We start from the raw sequence: 24,230 nt of genomic DNA, 5'->3' as shown, positions 1-24,230 counted from the left end.
AACTCTTTCAACCTCACACTCAGATTAAGCTGATTTTTTTTGTAATCGTCTTCATCTGCCGTGTTCAATTCTAATCCACACTGTTAAAAAACAACTGTATAACAATTTTTATTTTTAAAAAAGCATTAAAAGGTATAGAAAGTTTTTCTGTAGCCCTAGTGGTAAGTAAATAATGTGCTTATGTGACTTATTGCTATTTCGTTTAAATACATACATACATACATACATAATGTATATATTTAATATAGTTGCAGGGTAAGGCCTGGAAGAAAACTGCCATTTTAATCTCTTATTTCCCCTTCAGCATTTATTGCGTCTGAAGGTCTTGTCAGCTAAGCGATGGAAGGGCCAAGGGCACCACTGTTGGGCTGTACTTAGGGCATCAGTTGGCCTTAATCTGGCCCTGGGCAGGCCCTGTGGCCTCAGCCATTTCATTGGAATTTGAGGAATGCCCTGCCTCCATGTTTGAATTATCTGGTCTTTATCTTCTGGAGAAGACACCACAGTGACTGGTTGATATTTACTTAGCTGGGGCACCAAGGCAGACATTGGCTGTGAAATAAACTTCCTACAGACTTAGGGCCCCCACCTTGCAGTGTTTTTGTGGAAAATTATGAACTTCTCCACTGCCAGGACTTCCCTCAATTTCCCTACCTCCTGGTTTCCCAGATACCCTTACTTAGGGTTTTATTTAATTATAAACCGATCAGTGTAAACCACTTTGATATCGGGCAATGTTGGACTTCAGGGTTAGTGACCGTGGTCTACACAACAGATTCCCTGATGTTTCGCTGGCAACTGTGACTGGCATCTTCAGAGGCAAGGTGGTCTGCTCCATTTGGATATTTTTAATATTTAATTTTAACATGTAATATTATATTTAATATTCTTCAACTGAAAAGCTGAAATGAGTAAGGTGGGTTAGGATGCCAACATCTTCTAATGGGGCTGCTGTAGTTGGCCAACCTGGTGCTTTCCAGATGTGGCAGACTTTACGTCAAGCAGCATGGCCAATGGTCTTGATCCAACCCATCTGAGAGGCGACAGCGTGGGAAGATTAATCTGATCGCACAGCAACCGGGGTTGCGTGTAGTTTTAGCGCATAGCCTTGAGTCACCATCTCCGAATTCTCCAGATTTATCTCATGATCTCCCTTTGATCCGGAGAGATTGTGCCAGCCAGAATCCGCAGGTTATTCTCGGCTGCGGTGTCTCTCCCCTCTCTGCATGAACCGGAGAGTTCGTCTCATCCAATGCCTTTATTTCAGTTCCAGATGTTGATCATTATCCACAACAGGAACCGAGTTCATGAAGAAGGCAAAGCATTTAAGAGAGCTAGAAAGTTGCTGGCCCATAAAATGTGAGCTAGAGACAAAAAGCGGAGAACCGGGGGTGCAGAGAATGGCTAACCAAGACATTCTGAGAAGCAATTTTTTGCGTGCATTGAGATGAAAGGTTGCAGCAATATTGGGACAATTCAGATCTGACCTAGATCCCTGCAGGGAGGAGGGGTGTCCCCAGGACCCTAAGGAGGCCTCTGGAGGTTTTTGCAAACTGAGCCAATCCACTTTCAATCCAGCTGCTGCTCCAGAAACTCTGCAAAATCCTTCTGCTAGGTTTCCTCTAACCAGCAGAGCGCATGGTTTCCAAATAGCGGGGACTTTCCCATCTCACCACAGGTGACTCTGGGCGGTGTACAACAAAGCTAAAAAGAGTAAAATACATTAAAAATAGATAAAGCAAAATAAAACAGAGAATAAAAGGAAGTTAACCATATTTATTTATTAAATCAGTTTATGCCGTTGTTGTGAAGGCTGCGTGGTCTCTCCAACCCATAGGCAGCACACCTTACAATAGGATAGTCCTGGTGGCTCTCTTCACACGCTTAGCCACCGTTAACAGAGTCATACTTTACAGAGCCAACTCGAGTTTTCTGGGCTGGCACAATGCACCGAATGTGGATGACCCACAAGGGTTGACTCCAGGATCAGCATGGAAAGTCAGACCTCACACGGATTCAAACTCTGGCCCTGGACTGAAATGGATTCAGCAGGCTTCTGCACAGTGCTAACCCCCTCGCTTCCCGCATGACACACACACAGTCCAAAGTGATTTTCCTAAGCAGATCAAGGACCTGAATCAGACCCGATTTGCACAGCCAGATGAAAATCAGAGAGCCAGGTTGGTCGAGTGGTGAAGGCCCCAGGCGAGAAGGTAGGAGACTGAGTTCTAGTCCTGCCTGAGGCAGGAAAGCCGGCTGGGTGACTTGGGGCCAGTCCCTCTCTCTCAGCCCAGCCCACCTCACAGGGTTGCTGTTGTGGGGAAAACAGGAGGAGGAAGGACTATGAGGTGCGTTCGCTGCTGCTATTTATAAAAATATAGAGAGTTGTTTATAAAAATAATGAAATGGGATAAAAAAATCTTTAAAAAACGGGATGAACTCGTTGGAGGTTCAGCCACGGTCATCTATCCACCCCCAACTCACTCACCAGGCTTAACCGTCTCACGTAATACAATACCCCGGAGCTGAAGCTAACCCCACCGGCGAGGCTCACCCCACCTGCCTTACGGGATTCACCCGCCACCCGGGTCCCCGCCACCCGCGGAAGCCCGCACTACACGCCCCCCCGAACCTCACCCCCGAGTAACACGACCTGGGGACCGAGGTCGTGGGGACTCGCCCCCGAGTCCCGCCCGCGCTGCTGACGCCACAATGCCCAGGGTCGGGCGGGGAGCGGCGCCGAACGGAGCGGCCCGGCCGTTCCGCGCGCGCCGGCGCCGGTTGGCAGCCGTTACCCCGCCGGGCGCGCGCGCACCGCCGGCTGCGCTCCCTCCCGCGCCATGAGCAAAGAGGGGCCCCCGGGGGCCGCGCCTGCGGGCGCCCCCCGCCTGCCCTCCCGCCAAGCCGCGCCGGCCGGGGCCGCCCCGCCACCGCCGCCGCCGCCGCCCGCGCACGAGGACCACCGGCGGGAGCTGGAGGCGCTGCGGGCGGAGCTGGAGGGCGAGCGGCTGCGCTCGCAGGAGGCGCGGCGGCGCTTCGGGCTGGAGGCGCGCGAGCTGCGCGAGGCGGCCGAGCGCGAGCGGCAGCTGCTGGCCGACCAGCTGCGCTCCAAGTGGGAGCAGCAGCGCGCGCGGGAGCTGCACCAGCTGCGCGAGGACGGGCGGCGGCAGCGCGAGGCCGAGATCCGGCAGCTGCTGCGCTGGAAGGAGGCGGAGCTGCGCGAGGCGCAGGAGCTGCTGCAGCGCGAGCGCGACGCCGCCATGCGCCAGGCGCGCGACCTGCAGCGCCAGCTGGCCGAGGAGCTGGTCAGCCGCGGCGGGCGGGCCGGGGCCGCGGCCGCGGCCGGGCTGAGCGGCGAGGGCCGCGCCAAGCTGCAGGAGGTGCTGGGCAAGCTGCGCTGGGAAGTGGACGGCGAGCAGGCGGCGCGCATCCGCCACCTCAAGGCCGAGCTGGAGCTGGAGCGGAGCCTCTTCCTCAAGTACATCCTCGAGCGCTTCGAGGGCGAGCCCCCGCCGCCCCCCGGCCCGCCCCGCGCCCGCCCGCCGCCCGCCGCCCCCGCGGGCCTCGGCAGCTGCCCCAAGCCGGACAAGCGCCGGCCTCGCTCCTTGGAAAGCCTCTCCTCCCAGTTAGACAGGGCCGCCCGCAGGGCCCGCTCCCTGCACGGCCCCTGGAAGCCCGCCCGGCCGCCCGGCCCCAGCCCCAGCCAGCCCTGCTCGGAAGCCCGGGGGGGCCCCCAGGAGGCCAGCCTGGGCAAGCAGCAGCCCCCCTCCACCTCGTCCCCGGGGCCCTCGGAGACCGTGGAAGACGGAGCCCAGCCAGAGGCGCCTGCAGACAAGGGCCAGGGGGGCCCTCGCACTCCTGGGGAAGAAGCTGCTGCCTCAGAAGCAGAGAAGCAGCAGCAGCAGCAGCGCCTGCAGCCCGGCTGGCTGACGGGGAGCCGCTATCAGCAACTGGTGATGCAGAACACGGACCTGGTGAAGGCCTTGGCTGACCTGGAGCAGCGTTGCACTCGGCTCAAGGACGAGAACGTCCTGCTGAGGAACAACAGCTTCTCAGAGATGCAGGAGAAGGTGAAGCGGCTGAAGCGGAAACACAGCCAGCTGGCCGGCATCGCCAAGCGGCTGGAGGAAGGGGCCCAGAAGCTTCGCGAATCGAGTTTCAAAGTTGGCGGGACCTCTGTCCCCTTAGCTTGGAGTGGCTCAGACGTAGACCCGGGTAAGACCGTGCTGGCTCGGCAGCTGGGGAAGCAGCTGAGTGAACAAGCCAGGGTCCTGGGGACCAAGGATCCACAGCTGCAAGCCCTGCAGAAGGAGTGTTGGAAGCTTCAGAGCAGACTTTCTGCAGGTCAAGAGAACGTCTCTTTGGACAGCTTGCTGAGGGAGTCACAGAGGGAAGTCCTCCGGTTGCAAAGGCAGCTTATGCTGAAGAACCTGAGTGAATCCTTCCAGCCCTCCAAAGTCAACACAGATGCAGTTTCTCCAGAAGCTGCTACCCAGGAAACATCTCCCTCTCCAGATGGAGGCCCCAAGAAATTGCCTTCCCCAAAAGAGACTCCAGAAGCATTGAACCCGTTGGTCAAAGACGTCGAATCGGAAGCCCAGACCGTGGGAAACAGGGCTGAGGACACTGAAAACCACCATCCAGAAACTGATGTTGACCATGATGGTGACCCTCCCTTGCAGGTTTTGAAAAAACAGCTGGCTAAAAAGCTCCAGCAATGTGAAATCCTTCAACGTGAAGTGGAGGAGAAGAAGAAGACAAGTGATGACTTGGAACGGCAGCTGAAGCAAGTGCTGAGCGAAAATACCAGAATCGCTCAGGAGAATGTGGAACTCCATGAGAATAACAAGGGAACCAACAAGATCAAAGAGGAAAATGCTGAGATAAGGCTGAAATTAATTCAGGCCATTGAAGATCACAGTTCTGCTGTTCGGTGGAGTAAAAGTCTGGAGAGCAAAGTGGAGAATTTGGAACAAGTACTTCAGAACATGAAGGAGGTTGGAGAAAAACAGCGTCAGTTGGAATCTGAGCATGAGGAGACATTGCTGGTCCTGCAAAAGAAGGAAGAGGAAATAAAACATCTACAGCAAATGCAGACAGGAATAAGAAGAGAACACGAAGAAGCCATCCAGATCCTTGAAGTTCAGGTGAGAGAGTTAGAGAATCAGTATCGCAGTCAGACTGAGCAGTTCAACCTTTTGTCGCAGGAATTTGATCAACTGCAAATCAAAGAAACTGGACTCTTGGAGTCACTTTTACCGCACGCCACAAGCCACTCCAAAGCAATAGTGGCTTCCAGAAAATGGGAGCAAGATACCCAGCCCGGCTTCCGCTGCAATCCAAACGGCAGCGATGAAAATTGCATTTCCCTAAATTTGGCTGGCCTGCAGAGAAAGAGGGGAAAACTAGAATCTCTGCTTGACTCCCCATCTGGACCTCCACCGATGCAGAAAATCTTGAAACTGTGCCCTAGTGAGGAAGATGTAGACGAAGAACTAGACACAAATGCGGTTCCTCTAAATTTTCAGGTAGAAAATCAGGGTCCTTCCAACCTTCACGTCTTTTTAGTACGATATAGTTATGACCCTTTTAAAGGACCAAACAAGAACCCAGAGGTTGAACTGCCCCTCACAGCTGGAGAATATGTCTATATCTATGGCGAAATGGATGCAGATGGCTTCTACGAAGGAGAACTGATGGATGGCAGGAGAGGGCTGATCCCTTCAAACTTGGTGGAAGAAGTTTCAGCTAACGATCTGATGAGCTTTGTTCCATCAGAACCGAGTGATATTTGCTACAACTCAAACCATGAAAGAGGATTTTCTGGCCGTAGCGCTAGTAGTGAAGAGAGGAATGACAGCTCTGATGAAGATCTGTGTGTTCATCCCCTGTCTATCAGACTGAAGAAAGGGTTATGGGATAATCCAAGAGTAGTTCCTTATCCCAAGAATCTGACTCTTATCGAACAGTTCTCAACATCCATCATCATAGGTTGGGATCCACCAAGTATGCGAAGTCACTGCAGGAAAATCCATAGCTATAACATTTACGTCAACGCAGATTTACTTCAGAACGTGAAGCACGGTTGTCAGATGAAAGCGATGATTGAGAATCTGGATTTAAAACTGCATTCTTACCGGATTTCAGTACAAAGTGTGACGGATGTAGGAAACTCCGATAGCAGGCAATGCACTTTTCTTGTTGGGACAGATGCTATCATTGCACCAACCCTCCTAAAACTTCACAGCATCACTGCAACATCAGCAGAAATCACCTGGTTGCCAAGCAACAGTAACTACACCCACGTTGTGTACCTTAATGAGAAGGAACATGATGTAACTAAGGCAGGAGTCTACCGGTATATTTTCCAAAACCTTACACCCAGCAGCCAGTACTTTATAAGAGTAGAAACACAAGTCCTGCATGAAACACTCCTTTTTCCTCAAGAGAATTTGGAGCAGAAATCAACAGCAATTACTTTTACGACTCCCTCAGCAGGACCACCTGAGGCTCCTCTTGATGTCCAAGTGCAACCTAGTTCTTCTGAAGAGTTTTTTGTTGTGAGCTGGCTACCAGTAACAATTGATGCAGTTGGCTCATCTAACGGAGTCAAAGTGACTGGCTACGCTATTTATATCAACGGGCAGAAAGTCACAGAAGTCATGTCAGCGACTGCCGGAAGTGTGTCGTTAGCAGCATCTCAGTTAGGTCTGTTTGATGGATCTTGGAAGGTTTCAGTGAGAACATTGTCTCCCGTTGGAGAATCTGAGGATTCTGTCCCAGCTTTAATTCCACCCATCCTGCTGAAAGCTCTTCCTTTATTGTCAAAGTCTGCGGCTTCCAACCAGGTCCCTGAGTTGAATTTCCAAGAACGTGTGGAGTCTGAAGATGGGTGTCTCTCTACACAAAACAATGACACTCCCTCCATTTTGTCCCATAAATCCATGACCAATGCTGATACCAATTTCATCATTCACTTCACTTCTAGCTGCAGAGAGTCAGCCTCTGCACCCCTGAATAGTTTTCAGAATCACTTGCCCACTTCAAGACTGACATCTTCTCCCAATGCGCTGAATGAAAATAGGGACGGTTCCAGTCCAGATTCCTCTGTTGGGAAACCATCTTCAAAAGTTTGTCCTCTGCTAAAGTGTGAAGGGTCTGCCAGTTCCACACCAACAGCATTAAAAGCATTGCCTAGAGAAACTCAACTGAGTCTTCTCAGCAAAAAAAAGTTAGAAAAATATTCTGTCGCTGAAAAAGTTGTGTCTAGAATTCACCCGGCCGACCGCAATATCAAGATGTATACGATGACCCATTATACCGGTATGATTCCAGAAGTATCATCTCGTCAACAAAAGTTTGACTCTTCTGATTCAAGCTGCTTGAAACCGGAGTCCTCCGTTCAGTTTGAATTGAAGAATTACAGTTACAGAAATGTCGGCACATACAATTTCTGCCTTCTGCCCTGTAGTTATTTGGAGAAAAATCACACGAAGGAAATGAAACAGTTTTGTAAGGGACTCTCTAACTTAAGTGGGTCACAAGCTAAAAGAGAAGAGCGGCAAATCTCAAAAACAGAAGGTCAAGAGATCCAACCTGGTGATCCCAATCATAAGTCTGATCTTTCAGATGTGCAGGAAGAAAACAGCCAAGAGCACAGAAGGAACATTTCTGGCCAAGAGAATCCAAGATCCCATTCAAGGCCAACATCTCCTGTAGATTTGGCAAATGACAGAATTGCTGTTATTAATTTGGGAGCTGAGCAAACAAAGACCTCTTCAGTGCTTAATTCAGGTCCTCAGAGAAGCTTTAATGTAGGTGTTCAAGTTAGTGATGGTCCAGTGAGATTATTTGTGGCTCTTTTTGACTATGATCCCGTAACCATGTCCCCTAATTCTGATGGTGTGGAAGAAGAGCTACCCTTTAAAAAGGGACAGATCCTGAAGGTGATTGGTGACAAGGACCCTGATGGTTTTTACAGAGCTGAATGTGAAGGAAAGGAAGGGTACATTCCATGCAATATGGTATCTGAAATCTACATTGAGAGCGAAGAAGTCAAAGAACAGCTGTTAAAGAAAAGTTATATTAAGGATGAAAACCTGTGAACAGGTTAGTGACTATAGATAGGATTATACAGAGCTCAGTGAGGAGATAGTAAAACTGAATAGCTACAGAATTGCCAAATAATGGAAAGTCTTGAACCTAGATGTGAAAAAAATAGCTTTCATGTAGAACTGGAGACATTATTACACAGGCTCAGATTAGAATGGATTTCTATTCTAATTAAAAGGCATTGTATAATTCAGTCTTCTGAAAGCTCTTCCCTTGGAATTAAAAAAAAAAAGATTAGTGTTTTAAAAGTGTTAAACGGGAAGGAAAGTGAGCTATAGGCAATTAAACACTTGGACACAGTAATTCTATATTTCAGTGATAAGAGCCAGCATTTAGAAGGTATTTACAAATTATTCTGTTAGTTCTAAGAGAGCCTTGCCCAGAAAGACTGAGCGTGTGAATTCATGTATATTCTATTGACATCAGTTGAACTAATACATAAGGACTGTTGGAGAGTTTTGAAAATAGGAATATTTATTGCCCAGCACTGAGCAGAGTCAGGATTTCAGAGGAAGGTGTTACTTACCATCAAGAACCAGCATACAACTAAAATTACAATGCAAAACTGCATGATAAAACTCTAAAAAAAATTTTCAGCCCAGTAAATGGCCAATAATAGACTCAACATTTAGCAACGAGAGATACTTGTTAATTACTACACAGTAATTAAAACAAACCAGCAGAGCTCACCAATCCCTACCAGATGAATAGCAGCCCATTATATTATAGTTTCCGCAACATCTACCCCACGAAGAGGGAGGTTTTGCAAAAGAGGTGTCTTGTGGAACCCCAATAGCATCACAGAGCATGGAACTCTGATCCCCATAACTCAAGAAGCTACAAGTTCAACTCAGTTCCAGTCCTTTTGCATGATACGTGTTTTGCTGTTGCAGAAACCTAAAATAACACAAAAGCTGAATGGGGAGAAACACCAGTCACTGAGTTTCTCCATCTCATCAACTCTACCATCAAAACTCATTTGCAAAATATTTTTGGAAATCATTTCCCCAAAACTCTGCAGAAATTTAAAGAGAATCTGCTAACTAATTGGCAAAAATTGTGTGTGTGTGTGTGTGTGTGTGTGTGTGTGAATTTAGCAGGAACAGCAGGACTGTGTCACACTTCCTCCTTAATTTTTTAATGTTCAGAAGAGTTTTATAACTTTCATGTTTGGAGCCAATGCAGGCAGAGAAAGCAAATCCAGAAAATAAATGGGTCTGTGGGTCTTTTCAGCTCAAACGCTGTCTTCATGAACCCAAGATTTGGATTAAGACATGTTTAACAAGCTCTACAAGAAAAAAAAATTGGATAAAAAAGATTTTGCCATGGATGCGCCAGTCCCTGCCAAATCAGCTGAGCAAATCTGAGAACAAAGCTAGAGAAAGAGCATAGCATCCAGGATTTTCTCCCCCTTATTTGTTGAGCTAATGGGCCATTTATTCTATGGCTCAGCTATATTAAGAGAAGCTCAGTTATATTAAGAGAGCAAAGCCTTTTTTGCTGAGTATATCACACAGTCTTTGGCATAAAAATAGAGAATGGGGAGAAGTGGTTTTGGCCCCACTGAGAGCCTGTTGAATCCACCAACTTTTGAGAGGCCAGAGAGGAATCAATCCGGCTGGCCCCCCCTCCCCACAAATTCTCTGCCCTGAGATCACCTTTTACGAGCCATTAAGAATAATAAGGTCTAGAATAAACACTGCCTAGTCAAACAATCCAGCCAGACGTTACAGCCTCCTTTTTTGAGGGTTGGTCCTGGGGGAGATGATTCTTTCCTGGGGGGGGTCTACCTATAATGATTTCAGTGCTCAAACGATGACTTGTCGAAGACACGCTTTCCATGGGAAAGTTTCCAGACTAACACGGAATTGTCGACTCTTGGTAGTATGTTTATTTTAGGGGGCGACGGGAAGAAATGCATCTCTGCCAACTTTGTAAGTCTACAGAGGGGAGTTGTGCCCGTGGAGAGAGCAGATCTGACCTGCCATGCAACTCTAGTAAAATCCTCTGCAGGCCTTTTGAAAAAAAAAAAAACCCAAAAGGACAGACGCAATTTTGCAATATGTGTGGCTCTCTACACACCTCTCTGTCGATTTCTGAAGTTTTTTTCCTAGCCAAGGGAAGAGTGTTTCTTATTGTATCTACATATAAAAAACATTTAGGAAACACCGCTGCTTAACAATGTAACGTTTCATTTTATTGCTTCCTTTCGCTTTCTAATTTCAGATTAAAAGGTTTAGCTTTCAAAGCCGAATGTTTCGCTTTCCAAGGACTTGTTACTTTTGAAGTTCATGAAACTTTTGTAGAAAGTATCCACTACTTCCTCATAGCCCTTGTGTTTTTATCTCCAGAACTTTGATTTAAGATTTTACCCTCTAGAAACTTTTAAAAATAAGGATGAGATATTAAATGAAGGAGATAATTGCTTGGAAAATACACATTGGTGCTAAAGGCCATCAAAGAAACATTTTTCACATTTGAGTTGTGGGGGAATGTGATTTACACTATTTGTTTCCATATACTGTTTGCTTCAGGGAGTACCAATTTATATTTGCCAATAAATTCCTGATGCAATGATCTTTTCTTCCAACAAGAAGTTTTCTCTGAATTTATAATAATGCATGAGTGGTGATTGTTAATGGTGAATTCCAGACAAGGTGCATCTTAGTTTTGGTTGGCATTAAAGCAAAATGCTTGTGTTCCTTTTTTGCATTGTTTATTCAAAGGGATAGAATAGTTCTATGTTATTTATTTATGTGCTAATTAAGTAGATGCTTCCCTATCTAATTCTTCTCCTTTTTGTGCAATTTAGGATCTACCTACCAGACTGTGGAATCTGCTGCTGGAATAGAAGCCATATTAAAAAGGTTTGGATGCTGCATTTTAAATATATATTTCATAATATTTGTACTAAAACACCTTATTTATTAAAATATTGTTAAAGTTTATATCTCCTTATCAAATTCCAGTGACTCTTCCATGTTATTTTGGTGGGCAAAAATACTGTCGTTTTTGCACTACAATACTGTCCATTACAGTGGGCCACATGGATTTATTTATGAACGAATATAAAATGCCTTGTATTGTCGAAGGCTTTCACGGCCGGCATACGATGGCTGGTGTGGGTCTTCCGGGCTGTGTGGCCGTGGTCTTGAAGTTTTGTTTCCTAACGTTTCGCCAGCACCTGTGACTGGCATCTTCAGAGTGCAGGAGCACAGACAGGAGCAGTTCTCTCTGTGCCCAGGGTGAAGTGACCCTTCTGTGGGTATTTATAGAGATCGGGGGGGGGGGAAGGGGGGGAGATTGGGGGTGTGTGGGTGGGGTTGGGTTACTGAGTGGCTGCTTGTTTTGGTGTCAGCATCTGTGTGTATCTTCCTGGGGATTAGGCAGGGTTTTTTGGACAACACCAACAGTCACTATACCAGGCTATACTAGGAAGCCATTGAGATTCACAAACACCAGCACAGTTTCAATAAAAGAGAGGAGAGTCTAAAAATCAACAAAGCCTGGCTACCAATCCTGAAAAATACAGCCTGCAAAAGGTCAACAAACTCAGCTCAACCACCAGGACATGTGAACAGTTCACACAATGAACTTGCTAATCACCCCCAGCAGCCCCTCGTTAACAATTCAATAGAAGAAAAAACCCTGCCTAATCCCCAGGAAGATACACACAGATTCTGACACCAAAACAAGCAGCCACTCAGTAACCCAACCCCACCCACACACCCCCAATCCCCCCCTTCCCCCCCCCCTCAGATCTCTATAAATACCCACAAAAGGGTCACATCACCCTGGGCACAGAGAGAACTGCTCCTTCTGTGCTCCTGCACTCTGAAGATGCCGGTCACAGGTGCTGGCGAAACGTTAGGAAACAAAACAAAACTTCAAGACCACGGCCACACAGCCCGGAAGACCCACACCAGCCATCGTATGCCTTCTTTTTTTTTTTTTAATCTAAGGTATTCTTTTCTGTCTACGTCTCTGAGGCATTGCAAGCTTCCCATTTTTAACCTAAACCCTATTCTCTGCTATTGTTCCTAAATAATGGGCAACGATCAACCATGCCGTTGGGTCCCCCTTGAAATTAATGAAATACTGGAATACTAAGCATAGTTCATTTTACCCTTTGCTGAAAAGTAAATGTACTTGATTATAGAGAAAATAGAACAAGGAAGCTAAGCCGTTGTGCAAGTACACTGTTATCTCACACTCAGGGGGATACAGACTCTGACACCTGTAATGGCCCTACAGCTCACTTTTGTGTAGGCTTAATTCTTACCAGGCATTTCTGGATAAGCCCTCTGCATCGTATGGGCTTCTAGGTCGGGCCAGAATTTCATCTGATACAACCTCCCATTCTCCACTATCTCCAGCCAGATTCCTCCATTAAGCCTACCACTAAGAGGACCTTTAATGGTGTATGGGTGTTTACAACCATATTGCTTCGACCCAGCCATTGTGAGAAGATTCCTCTGCAAATAGGTTTCTGTGGCTTTCTAAACCCTTCCAGAGGTGTTAACGGGATTTCCAAGTAAACAGCTGACGTGCACAGGTAAAAATAAAAATGTTTACCTGAAAGGAAGATGACCCTGAATTTAGAGAATTCACATACATATAGACACAAGGAAAAGTAGAAGAAGATAATCTCCTGTACAATGGCCAACTTCACCACCTGGTCATCCTAAGGTGGCCAAATTTACCTGAAAGCTGTCCTACAGCATCCCCCCTTCCCTGATCATTGTATGCAGGTAATGCTTGTGTGTGCATATTTGTATGTATACACACACACACTGCCCACAGGTCTAATAGTCATGGAACAGAGAGAATGAGGAAAGATGTTCTTCAAGCCAAGGTTCCTCACCAGCTGAGGGAGGTCTCCATTCAGGCAGCAGTTCCTTCTGCAGCTGCTCTTCTCTGGCCAATGAACAGGGCCAAATAGCTTCCACTTGATGATGTAGACTGTTCCCCACTCCAAGATGCATGGATTCCCAGTGCCCCCCCCCCCCCGATAATCAGCATGACATCTATTCACGTTGCCTCTCAGCACTGCAATTTTGGGCTAACGGTTGGTTGTAGTTGAGATGCTCTCCAGAAAGGAAGAACTCCTGGTGACTTGAGAACGCTTGGTGTCAGCCCTTTGAGGTAGGTCAGGTCAAAACACCAACCCTGCAGGTTTGATGGGAACAAATTTTATTGATACAGGCATTCCAACAGGATCTTAAAAGCCTGAGTTTTCCGTTCCCTCCCTCTTATATTCCAGTGCAATGTTTCTCAGCCTTGGCCGCTTTAAGATGTCTGGACTTCAACTCCCAGAATTCCCCAGCCAGGAATTCTGGGAGTTGAAGTCCAGACATCTTAAAGCGGCCAAGGCTGAGAAACACTGCTCTAGTGAATAGGGTAGAACTAGTCTGACCTTCCTTTTCACACTTTCAGTTTCCCAGGCTTAAAGCATGCTTTTGTTTCTACCTAGTGTCTCCAAGGTCACTTTTATGGCCTTTTATATCTGTCCAGTAGGCATGACCAAAATATACAGCCCGTGCAAAGTCTAAAGAAAGCCCAGAGTTTGGATCCTGATTGTAGTAGTTCAGCAAGTGAAGGTTAAGAAAACATCAGCCCCTCTTTCAATATGATAGTTCTCGAATAAATTCCAAGTTCCTACTGGGATACATGCATTCCCTAGAGAAGCTAGGAATGTGCGCTCGAATTTTAGGCGACCAGGTGTTTCTGTCCAACATTTGCTTCATGCAGCAACGTAGAAAGCCACAGAAAACCAATGATCTCACTAGCTAGAGGGAGAGAAACCCTGGCTTTGAGCCAACTGGGAGCGGTGTGTGTTTGTGTGTTATAAGATCTCCTGTGAACCCCCAGGAGGTGGGCTTGGTGGCTTTGGGGATCTCTGAAGGCGGCCGACAGCCACGTTTGGCTCAAAGCGGGTGCTTGAGATGGTCTTGGAGACAGACCGCCGTCGCTGTCTGAGGCGAGCCGCTCAGAACACAGGAAATCCCAGAATTTATAGATGACCCTGTTTGGGAGGAAAACGTTTTGGAACAAATTGTTCTTTCTGGCGTGCGATTTGCCTGTTCTGGTGCATCTGTATATCCTGGCTGGCTCGCTGACTTCCAGTTGATCAGCGTTTGCCACAACAATTGTGACATCTTCTGGCTCTCCAGGGTAATTGCGTCCGACGCAAAAACGTTTGGGAAAACGGCCATATTTTCACGCTGGTAAAGAGCAGCTCTCTCAAGCTGCGGCATTATCTCCAGGATCACTTTCGGAGGTCACCCGGTTTTCACACCAAGAAAGCTTTTTCCCCAGGATACTCCCCCTTCGTTTCCTCTGAAATAGCCTCTCCTCCTCTGTGCTGCTCCGATCGAACATCTCTGGCAGCTGTGTGGTTGACCAACCTCTGAGTAAAATCAAAGGCCAGTAAACATTAGCAATAACACTGCACCCTCTTTCCTTGCTAGACTCAGGACTGTCAAGGGCCTGTTTAAAAGGAGGGTGTTAAGGCGCTTCCTAAAAGCCAGAGGGAGGCAAGCGGATCTCCCAGGGCGGTATATTCCAAAGAACGTGGGGCCCGGTGCCTTTGGATGTGTGCCTCCCCCTCTCTGCATGGTTTCTGCTCCCTAAGCAGGCCCTCTCTTGATGATCTGATACACAGGCAGAATTATTTTGGATAAGGGGCCCCTACAGCAACCCAGTCCCACACCGTACATGGCTTTACGACCAGCGCTTTTAACTGGGCCTGGAAGCCCACCTGTTCAGCAACCCAAGAACAGCTGTTTTACTGCCATCGTGATTCGTGTTTGCCAATTGCCTGGCTGCTGCTTCCACGTCATCTTCAAAATCAGCTCCACGTAGAGCACGTTGCAGTCATCTTGATGTGCAGCGATGCAGGCATAAATCACTGTCCTCCTCCCTGCCTGCAGCCTTCACCACCTTTCAAGCAGGAGGAGTTGAAAGTCCAGGAGGTCCCCCGAATAATGGATGTGCTTCTTCAGGGAGACTGCAGCTCTGTCCAGAGGCCAAGATGTTTAGAAATTAACAGCAACTCCTTAGAGTTTAACCTGAACTTGTTTCTCCCCATCAATGCCTGGCAGCCTTCAGACATCATCTGAAGACCTCCGCCACATCTCTGGCTTGTCCTGGGGTGTGATGTACAGCTGAGTGTACGATATCTCACCCTGAACCAACAAGTGACCTTCATATGCATGTTAAATAACATGGGGGAGAGGATGGAGCCCTGTAGCACCCCACACTGGGGCAATCCCAGCTCGATCACCTTTCCTCCAACTAGAACTGACCACTTGAGTAAGAGCAGAACCGCTGTAAAATGGTGCTGTCCTGGGCAGGAAAAGTGACGTCTTCTGGGAACCCCAGAGATGCTGTCTCCAACTACCTGCTCTCCATTTCTTCACGCTTCATTCCAAGTCATTTGGCCACCAGTTTTGCCAGCACAGTGTCACGCAGCAGTCTCCTCCTTCTGGCCCAGTTTGCTCCAACCAGATCTGCCGTATCCATCTTTCTGCCAATCTTTCTGGAGCCAGCTGATCAAAGATGGCAGCCTCCATTTTCTTTCTCCATCCCCGAGAGGGATCCCCTTTTTCCTCACCAGTCCCTGCCACTTCTGCCATTATCTGAGGACCATCCAGATGTTTACAATTTCAGGTCCTGTTAGTTCAATCTTTCGGTTTCTTTTTTTCATTCTCTCATAGCCACCAATCAGCCTCTTTCAGTCTTTAGCCGCTGCTCCATCCATCAACATCTGCGTCAACACGCCTCCTCTCTAAACTAACTCTCCTAATGCAATCATAGGTTATTCTCCCCTTGGTTTGATTTTATTCCTCCGTCCTCCCTGCATATAAAACAGAATTAATGCCCCCACCCATAACAGCCTAGTCAAAGATCATCTTGAAAAAAAATACACTTAAACATGATTAAACACTTAAACATGAAAATAAAGGAATACTTGTAACATCACACTCTGCTAAAAGTTTTGTTCCAGCTATTGCTTGCTATAATATATTTTTTTACTCTACTATGTGCACCAATAGCTAAAGGGTTGGCCTTTGGTGTCCAATAGAAACCATGATGATGATGATGATGATGATGATGATGATGATGATGATGATGATGATTTAATATAGCAATAATTGCTGTCATTATATTGGTGACATCATCATGCATAACCCCACTTGGCCCCCTCCACCACCAGCCAAGGAAGCAGAAAATCTAGTTTTAAAGTAAACCATCAATTGAATTCAATCACAGCTGCTGTCACCAGCCAGCAGCATTATCAATGGGTGGTTTATTTGCTTCTATTTATTAATTAGGTGTTTGCGGTGCTTTTTATCTAGGTTTTTGTAACTGATTAGCAGGTTCAAAGGTTGGGCATGCCTTAAAAATAATTTAGACGAAATGCTTCTAGCCTCATGGGAGCACAGTGGCTCTCTACTCTTCCTTAAAGCACATACCTCTTCATGTTTTCAGGTTTCAGCACATTAAAGCAGTCTGGCTTTAACACCTCAGATTTTTATCATCGCGGATTCTTGATCCTCTCTGCTTCCCATGATCCTTGTGCCTTTTGTTTTTAAACAAGGCTGCTGTGAGTAGCCAGGAGCACAGGAAACCAGCAATATAGTAAGCATGCTTTTCTCCTTCCTGACTAATTACACCAACTTCAGACCTCTGAGATGTACAGAAAGGGAATGTCGCCATTCAGCTCCAGATCAGGAAAGCCACCTCAGACTGTCATTGTACACCATGAGACCATGTAAGCCGCCTCGAAGAAGTCCCCATACAATATGAGGTCAGGAAAGCCACCTCGAAGAAGTCTCCATACAATATGAGGTCAGGAAAGCCACCTCGAAGAAGTCCCCATACAATATGAGGTCAGGAAAGCCACCTCGAAGAAGTCTCCATACAATATGAGGTCATGAAAGCCACCTTGAAAAAGTCTCCATACAATATGATATGAGGTCATGAAAGCCACCTCAAAGAAGTTTCCATACAATATGAGGTCAGGAAAGCCACCTCAAAGAATGTCATTGTTCAATATGGCCCCATGAAAGCCATCTCAAACTAACATTCCCCAGAGAAGATTTAACACCAGGGTTCTGACACAGAAACATCTAGAGACATTTTTCCATCCCAAAGCGTTGCAAACAGGCTGGGCCTGGAGGATGGGTGAAAATCAACAGTTCTGCCTAACAGGACAAGTCAAATCCTGTTTCACATCCTGCTTATTATTATCAGCTAAATTAATTCTCTTATTGTCAAACATATAAAGCCTTGCAGCAAACAGGATTACCAGCAGAAGTATAACTCAATTGCTGGTTCCGTTTCAACAAAGGGACAGAAGCAAGCAACGACTGGAATTGTCAGCAATGTAAAATTGCCCTTTGTAAAGCAGTGATGGGGTAAAAAAACCCCAACAACCCTACATTGTTGGGTCTTAAACCTTAACTGTTGTTGTCAGTGCTGCAGGTAGATTATATGTAAGGTTTAATGAATAATTCCTGTAATATTATAAGAGCCCTTCCAGCTTAGTGATGGATCTGAAAAAAAATAAAAATTATCCCAGAACTCTGTAATATTTTGCCAATATATTACCAGTCAATTCTTGCCCAGTGATGATGCTTTCCTGTGTTGAGAATGTCCATATATCTCAGTTAGAGCTTCTGGAAAGTTTTGGAAATTCTGACTCATCTAAAGCCGTTGCCTAGATTAGCCAAATGATCAGTGAAGTGCAAAAATGCTCTGGGTCAAAATCAGCCATGATAGTCTGTTTGGTGCTCCAATTCTCTATAGCTGGGGAACATTTCTTTTTGCTCTGCTCTGTTACCCAACCCAGGGTCTGTGATTCCTGGATGCACATCTCCTTCTGTCATATGTATGTCCTAATGACATTCTGTATGTCATTAGGACATACGTAAAGAGTGCAGAGAACTTATTCTCCAGAGAATTAACAGTCTAAATCAAGGCAGTTCACACATTGCTTGTTTGTACCTTAATCCATTTGAAAGTTCCCCCAAGGAGATTCCATGGCTGAGGGGGGACTAGAATTTGGATCTTCCTGCTTCTAGTCCAGCACCACTACACCTGATTGGCTCTTGGGCTGCGAGGGAGGGACTGGCTCAAAGTCAACCAATGAGCTTCCATGACTGAGCGGGAACTAGAATCTGGGTCTCCATTCTCCTAGCCCAGCACCTTCACCATAACACCAGACTGGCTCTCTGTTTGAAAACTTAATTCTGTATTCCCTGGCATCGTATACTACTTTACTTATTATACACAGGAGTTAACAATATAAATGCAGTGTATTTAACTGACCAAGTAGCTTTGTTATGCTATGGTGGTGGAGCATAAAAATTCACTCATGTTCCTTTCTCTACTACTTTTCTTCCTTCTCCTATTTTAATGTTCTTATTTCAAGAATAAGACTTTCTCCCAGAGTCGTCTTCTCAAAGGAGCTTGCAAAGTGAGACACATAAAACCACTGAAATGCAAACACAGTCAACTAAAACATAATGAACCATTCAGTCCCACTCAGAGAAGTCACTAGCAAGTAAAACAGGACAAATAAATAAATCCTCGGCTTATATATGTCTACTGGATCCTCAAGTACAAGTAGGAGGAAATACCCAGATGGTGAGTCTCAGCTCACTTTAAAAAGTCAAGCGGGGAGCTAGAAGAACTTTCCATGGAAGAACGTTCAGTAAGACTGGGGCCATCTTCAAACAATCTGACAAAGTCTGTTAGAGGATTTTCAACCCAATGGTCCCCAGCCATTTAGGAATTTCCATGCCTTAAATGAATTGATTTTTTAAAAAAATTATTAAAGTTTAAGAGTACAAAAAAGTGAAGAATGAAAAATGGAACACAATAAAAACATTGTGAAGGAGAATTTGGTGACACATTCTCCCCTTCTATTTTTTTTCCCCAGCCACTCACCGCTACTTAAAATGAATTGATTTTAATGGCTGATGCTGTACCATTGTCAATGTCCTTATCTTTGTTCTCCCATCAACTGGTTTTGAGCAACACCAAGTCTGATCAATCCCAATCTTGATCAACACGGACCACAGATTAGCATTTGGTGACTGATGGCCACATTTCCCATGGGGTGGGCCACACTGGAACCACAGTCCACTCCAACTCACCCCCCATGGCCTCTGACAGAAGGGAGGAAATGGGAACATCCCAAGTCCTCCTCAGGTTCTCCAGGATCCAGATTACAAATGGGAAACCTTGGCTCTGAGCTTGTTGGAATTCTTAATATATCCTTAATTGTAAAAACCAGTACAAGAGACTTCAGTTGCCCTCCTGCTCACCAAGCATTTCCAAGATTTGTCCTCTGTACTGGGGGGGAGCACTGTCCTTGAAGAATGCTTGACTCAGCCTTTGTGTTTTCAACAGCAGCTTCTAAGGAATCCTGAGCAACGTACATTGTAATATTTTCCCTGTTGTCAGGTTCAGCCCAAAGAACTCCACGAGACAGTACAGATATAGTTCTATAGCAATTATTAGCTTTCACCTACAAGACAGAATCTCACCAGACTGAATCTAAACTTCCCAAGCCAGCAAGCAAACACCGCGAATTCCTTAGGGTGGTGCCAGCCTCATCCTCTTCACCTTCCCACGCTCTTTCTGGGGGCTAAGGAAATGCTTATCTCCCCAAGCACGGCCTTCACCAAACCATTCCATCACACCTGTAGATGTTTAGTTCTTTTGTATCATTCTGTAGATGCTACAGATGGCTTGTTTGCTGATGCCCCTATGCCATCCTGTGTTTTCCTTGGCTGCACCCAATAATTAAGCAGTTCATAGCAGTGTTTCTCAACCTTAGCAACTTTAAGATGTGTGGACGTCAATGCTCAGAATTCCCAGCCAGCATTTGTGGACATCAATTCCCAGAATTCTGAGAATTGATGTCCACACATCTTAAAGTCGGTGAGGTTGAGAAACCCCGGTCTGTAGCCCCACATCATTGCAACATATTCTGAAACAAAGCCATTTCCTGCAAGAACGCTCCACAGATACACCCATCAGGTGAAATCGCCTTCCTTACGCTGGCCATGAAAGGGAGATGCTGGCTCGTCCATCACTGGCTTTTAAAATGCCGCATGAAGCATGCAGAGCTTAGCAACACAGCTGGTGTGGTTGCCTGTCAAAGGTCCGTTTAATCAACCGAGACATTCAACCGCCTAACGTTCCCACCTCCGTTTAATTTCCATTATATTTTCGCTTGGTTAAAAAAAGGGTGCTGTGGAGGCATTGAGGAGTTATCCGGTACTTTTCCCCTCTCCGTGCTGATGTTTTAAAAATAGTCCTTTGCATAAACGGCACGTCATCACTTATACTCTCAAGCTGCATGGCACGTCCCTTCCATGGATCTCCAAGGGGAACAGTTCCCTGCTCCTTACCAAAATGGATCTCGCAGATCTAAAGGTTATTTCAAACATCTGGGGTCATAGAACGGCGCCCTGTACAGACACTGGCTCACCTAATTCCAAACTTTCTGCAAAGAGAGTTTCCTCAAAGGATCATATGCCCTCCAGGAATCAGGCCAAAAACTTCTGCCTGCAAGAAGCTGAGATTGCTTCCTTGGGAACCTAAGATTTAGACTTAGACTATGTTACATTACTACGTTACATTATTAGTCCTAACTCAGTATTTTTTATGCTAACCAGAGGAGCAGTTCCCAATAAGTTGATGAGGATTTCCTGATCTTTCCATTGGTTACTGATGGCTTGGGTTCTACCTCTGAACGACTACACTTTGTCATTGATACAGGGCTTCTAAGTGTGTGACTTTCAGCAAGGTTTACGGGCCAAGAGATAGCAGATGATTAGCTGACCCTCAGGGAGAACTGGCGTGTCAGACTTTGATTCGATTAACACATTGCACAAAATTGTGGTTTACAGAATACAGTGGCTGGGTTTTCTTAGTGTGGCTAAGCCGAAGCAAACCAAAGACATTACGTGTGAGAACTTGGCTGAAAGAGAGGGATTGCCCACCACATCATCCAGAGAGCTTCCATGCCTAAGGGAGGACTAGAACTTGGGCGCTTCCTGCTCCTGGTGCAGCCCTCCCCATGGACCACACTGAGAGGGAGGGACAGACCCAAAGTCCCGGAGGGAGCTTCTGAGGCCAAGGGGGGACTCAAACCTGGGTCTCCACGGTGCTCTTCCAACAGCTTTGCCATCACACCACTCTCAGTTCTGTATTCCTCTGTCTCCTTTCTGGTATTACCATCTTCAGTACATCACGTCATCTTAAGATACAACAAGGCTTAATGTAAGCCAACTCTCAAAATTGCCACTGTGTAGAAAGACCTATGATTGCTGAAGACCATCCATCCTTTTGTCATCTCTTGAGATGTAGGCCTTGGCAACTCACCCACTCCCCATGCAGGATCCCCTCCCTACATTTGTGGACTCTTTAACACACACATAAGCCAGAAATACGTGCTAAGGATGGGATTTCCATTTCCTGCTTTCCTACAGTGTTTTGGATTTTTTCCTTCACAGCACTCCCCCCCACCTCTTTCCCATCCCTCTCCAAGACTTAAAAATTTGCTCAGAAACAGGAACCTCAGCAACAGCTGGAAACATTTATCCCCCGCCCCCCACTAACTGGTTGTCCACACAGTTAAGCACGGTTGCTGCAGCTTCAAAAAAAAAATTGAATGCCATTCCACCCCCCTGGCTGTTAGATCACCCTCTTGTCTTGGAAGAATTTAAGCTTTTTCTGAGCCCTAGAGCAATAATTTACAGAGCTGATCCTTATGGTCTACTTTGCATGTCCCAGGATAGCTAATAGGAAAGATAAGTTTCCTTCTGCACAGGAGCATTTGACATAAGTTGTCTAGCCTGCTGAGAAGGCTTTCTATCTTTTCTTCCTCAAAAGAGACAAAACGTCTCTTCTAAAGTTACGTAGACTTCATCCAAAAATAGGCCCACCCTTTCGGAGCTATTGTTTTTAATCATATGTAAATGTATGCAAATTTACCAGTCCATTATGTGCATGTGATTAATGGGTCTAAGGTTTATTTAATCAGGGGACAGCTCTCCTTACATGGGAGAACATTGGCTCTTCTTTCACCTTATAAGCAAAATCATGAGTAATCTTTTTAAAGGCACCACGTTCTAAATTTGGGCAGGTATCCTGCAGGCGTGACTTCAAGCTTGCTAGATCTCCAGCCCCGAGCAATGATGTTGAAAATCAAATCAAATCTTTGCCCCTCGCATTCATTTCTGCATACGAAGCATTCTGGCCACGCTTGGAAGGGAAGTACATGTTTTGGGGTGTGTCTTTTTAATTGGGGGGGCAAAAATCTTTCCTCTGTCTTCCTTGGGGCACTTGTCTTCACCACCATTCCCACTCCTTGCCTGGCCAGATCAAGCTGCCACTGTAATCTTCGCAGTCCCCCCAAGCTCCGAGAACTTGGGACCAACTCAGACGGTGCTTCTCCTCAACCACCCAAAGATCTCCAGCAATGCTTCGAGGTACGCTGACCAACAGCATCCATGCGAGGAAGAAACCTTTGGAGGACGAGTCTCCAAAAACGGTACATGGCCCCGAGTCACGATAAAGCCAGGCAGCCTTCTACATTTAATAAATAATCCTACTCATTGGACCTTTTCCTCTCTCTAGCTGCAGCTCGCTTTGAATAGCCGGCATATGAAACCGCCCCGTCATTAATATAAAAATCCTGTTGGATGGGCTGGGGAAACATTAAAAAAAAAAAAATCAGCACTTTCAAAGGAGATTAAAATATTCATCTCTGAGAGCAGACCCACCACTGTTGCCTCCACCGTGCTCCGTTTCGCTGCCCTCTGACCCACCCAGGGGAAAGTAGCTTGGCAGGCAGTTAATCAAGTGGAGATGTAGATTTTTCTCTGTCAGCCCAGCTTGAAGACGTCCCTCTGGATGACAAATTGTCTTCCAGAATCTCTGGGGTTCCCCCCCACCCCCCGCCCTCCCTTCACAGAGCAGCGGGATCTGCTTCAGGAAAGAGAGATAAAATTAGGAATGTATGTCATAACACAAAGCTGGAAGCCAAGTATCTGTCTTGGCCTTCCCCAACACAACGTCCTCCAGAAGCTTTCGATGACAGATCTAACATTTCTGGAGGGCAGTGCATTGAGGTGACTGGAGTGCAGGCTTGCTCCCTCTCTGTTACCTTAAGAGACTTTTTGGATTTCTGGGGAGAGTGCCGAAAAATGCAACTTCCTCCCTTTCTTTATAATTCAAGATTGCTTCTAGGACTTTGTAGGCAGGCTGTGGTGGGGCTGCGTTAAAATGCTCTTTTTGAAAAAAAACCGGCATCATCTCTTGCTGAGGTCTCACCTGAAAAAAAAGGTACAAATCACTTTCTTTAACAGTCTTAAATGGACAGGATAGGATTTCTGCTCTCTCTCGGCATGCATGTTTGAAGAAGCCTTGCCATCTGTCAGGCCACAAGCTCATTCCAAGTCACTCAGCCATAAATCAGCATGTTCTCTCTTAGCCGGTAGAAGTCGATGTCCTCAATGCCCTGCGCTTCACCCGCCTTTGTCATCTGTAGCAGCGGGACCCTTTTCCTACCATCGCTGATAGAAGGTAGCCAAGATAGGCCTGTTGGTTACGTCTAATCAGCATTGTCCTGTTGAGCCTAACATTATCCTGCCAAACCAGCTAGCTGTCACCACCTCCGTGCACTCACAAAGCGGAGTCACAAAGCAGAACATGCCCATCAAGGCAGCTTCAAATCCACAGCTGGGGCCGCTCCTGTTTGACTTCCAAGCCACCTCCTTGAACAGAGAGAGGGTGAAATTAACTAACGCCAAGCAGAAGATCACAGCCATGCAAGAATCTCATACTACAATATCTAGGATGGGGTCGTACGAAGCAGCAGAGACCTCGATGGGCAAATGAAGTACAGCGTTGAAGGCTAGATGGCCATTAGAAAAACAATCAAGCATTAAGACCTTGTGCCGAGTCTGTTGATGGCCTTCATCTTGGGTGTGGACGGTGCAGCTGTGTGTCCATAAAGACCCTCCCCTCAATACTCCAGTTTCAGTCTTAATGTTCTGAACTATTGCAAACAGGACACAGAGGAAGATGGAAGC

The 24,230-nt window shown here is 46.4% G+C and overlaps 1 protein-coding gene and 1 long non-coding RNA gene across 2 annotated transcripts; one reads left to right on the top strand and one right to left on the bottom strand.

Moving 5' to 3' along the window:
• Positions 1 to 269: 269 nt before the first annotated feature.
• On the bottom strand, positions 270 to 23,037 carry LOC148216413 (uncharacterized). Its single transcript, XR_015795447.1, has 3 exons — positions 22,965 to 23,037; positions 21,286 to 21,391; positions 270 to 1,704 (listed from the first exon to the last, which is right to left on the bottom strand). It is a non-coding gene; the product is annotated as an uncharacterized LOC148216413 (long non-coding RNA).
• On the top strand, positions 1,804 to 11,243 carry LOC103054640 (RIMS-binding protein 2-like). The gene is made up of 2 exons (XM_088136645.1): positions 1,804 to 8,109; positions 10,925 to 11,243. Exon 1 carries the CDS (start codon positions 2,841 to 2,843, stop codon positions 8,103 to 8,105), a length of 5,265 nt encoding a protein of 1,754 aa, XP_087992771.1. The 5' UTR covers positions 1,804 to 2,840; the 3' UTR covers positions 8,106 to 8,109; positions 10,925 to 11,243.
• Positions 23,038 to 24,230: the final 1,193 nt, after the last annotated feature.

The sequence above is a fragment of the Python bivittatus genome, unplaced genomic scaffold (assembly GCF_059951505.1).
Source record: "Python bivittatus isolate LINGU-HERP-01145 unplaced genomic scaffold, Pbiv_v1 ctg000110_np1212, whole genome shotgun sequence".
In the NCBI taxonomy this organism is placed as follows: domain Eukaryota; kingdom Metazoa; phylum Chordata; class Lepidosauria; order Squamata; family Pythonidae; genus Python; species Python bivittatus.
Note: the sequence above shows the minus strand (reverse complement) of the source record. Positions and strands in the feature narration are given on the sequence as shown.

Excerpts from the sequence above, each read along its gene's own strand:
- LOC103054640 (XM_088136645.1), top strand. The coding sequence starts at position 2,841 with ATGAGCAAAGAGGGGCCCCCGGGGGCCGCGCCTGCGGGCGCCCCCCGC.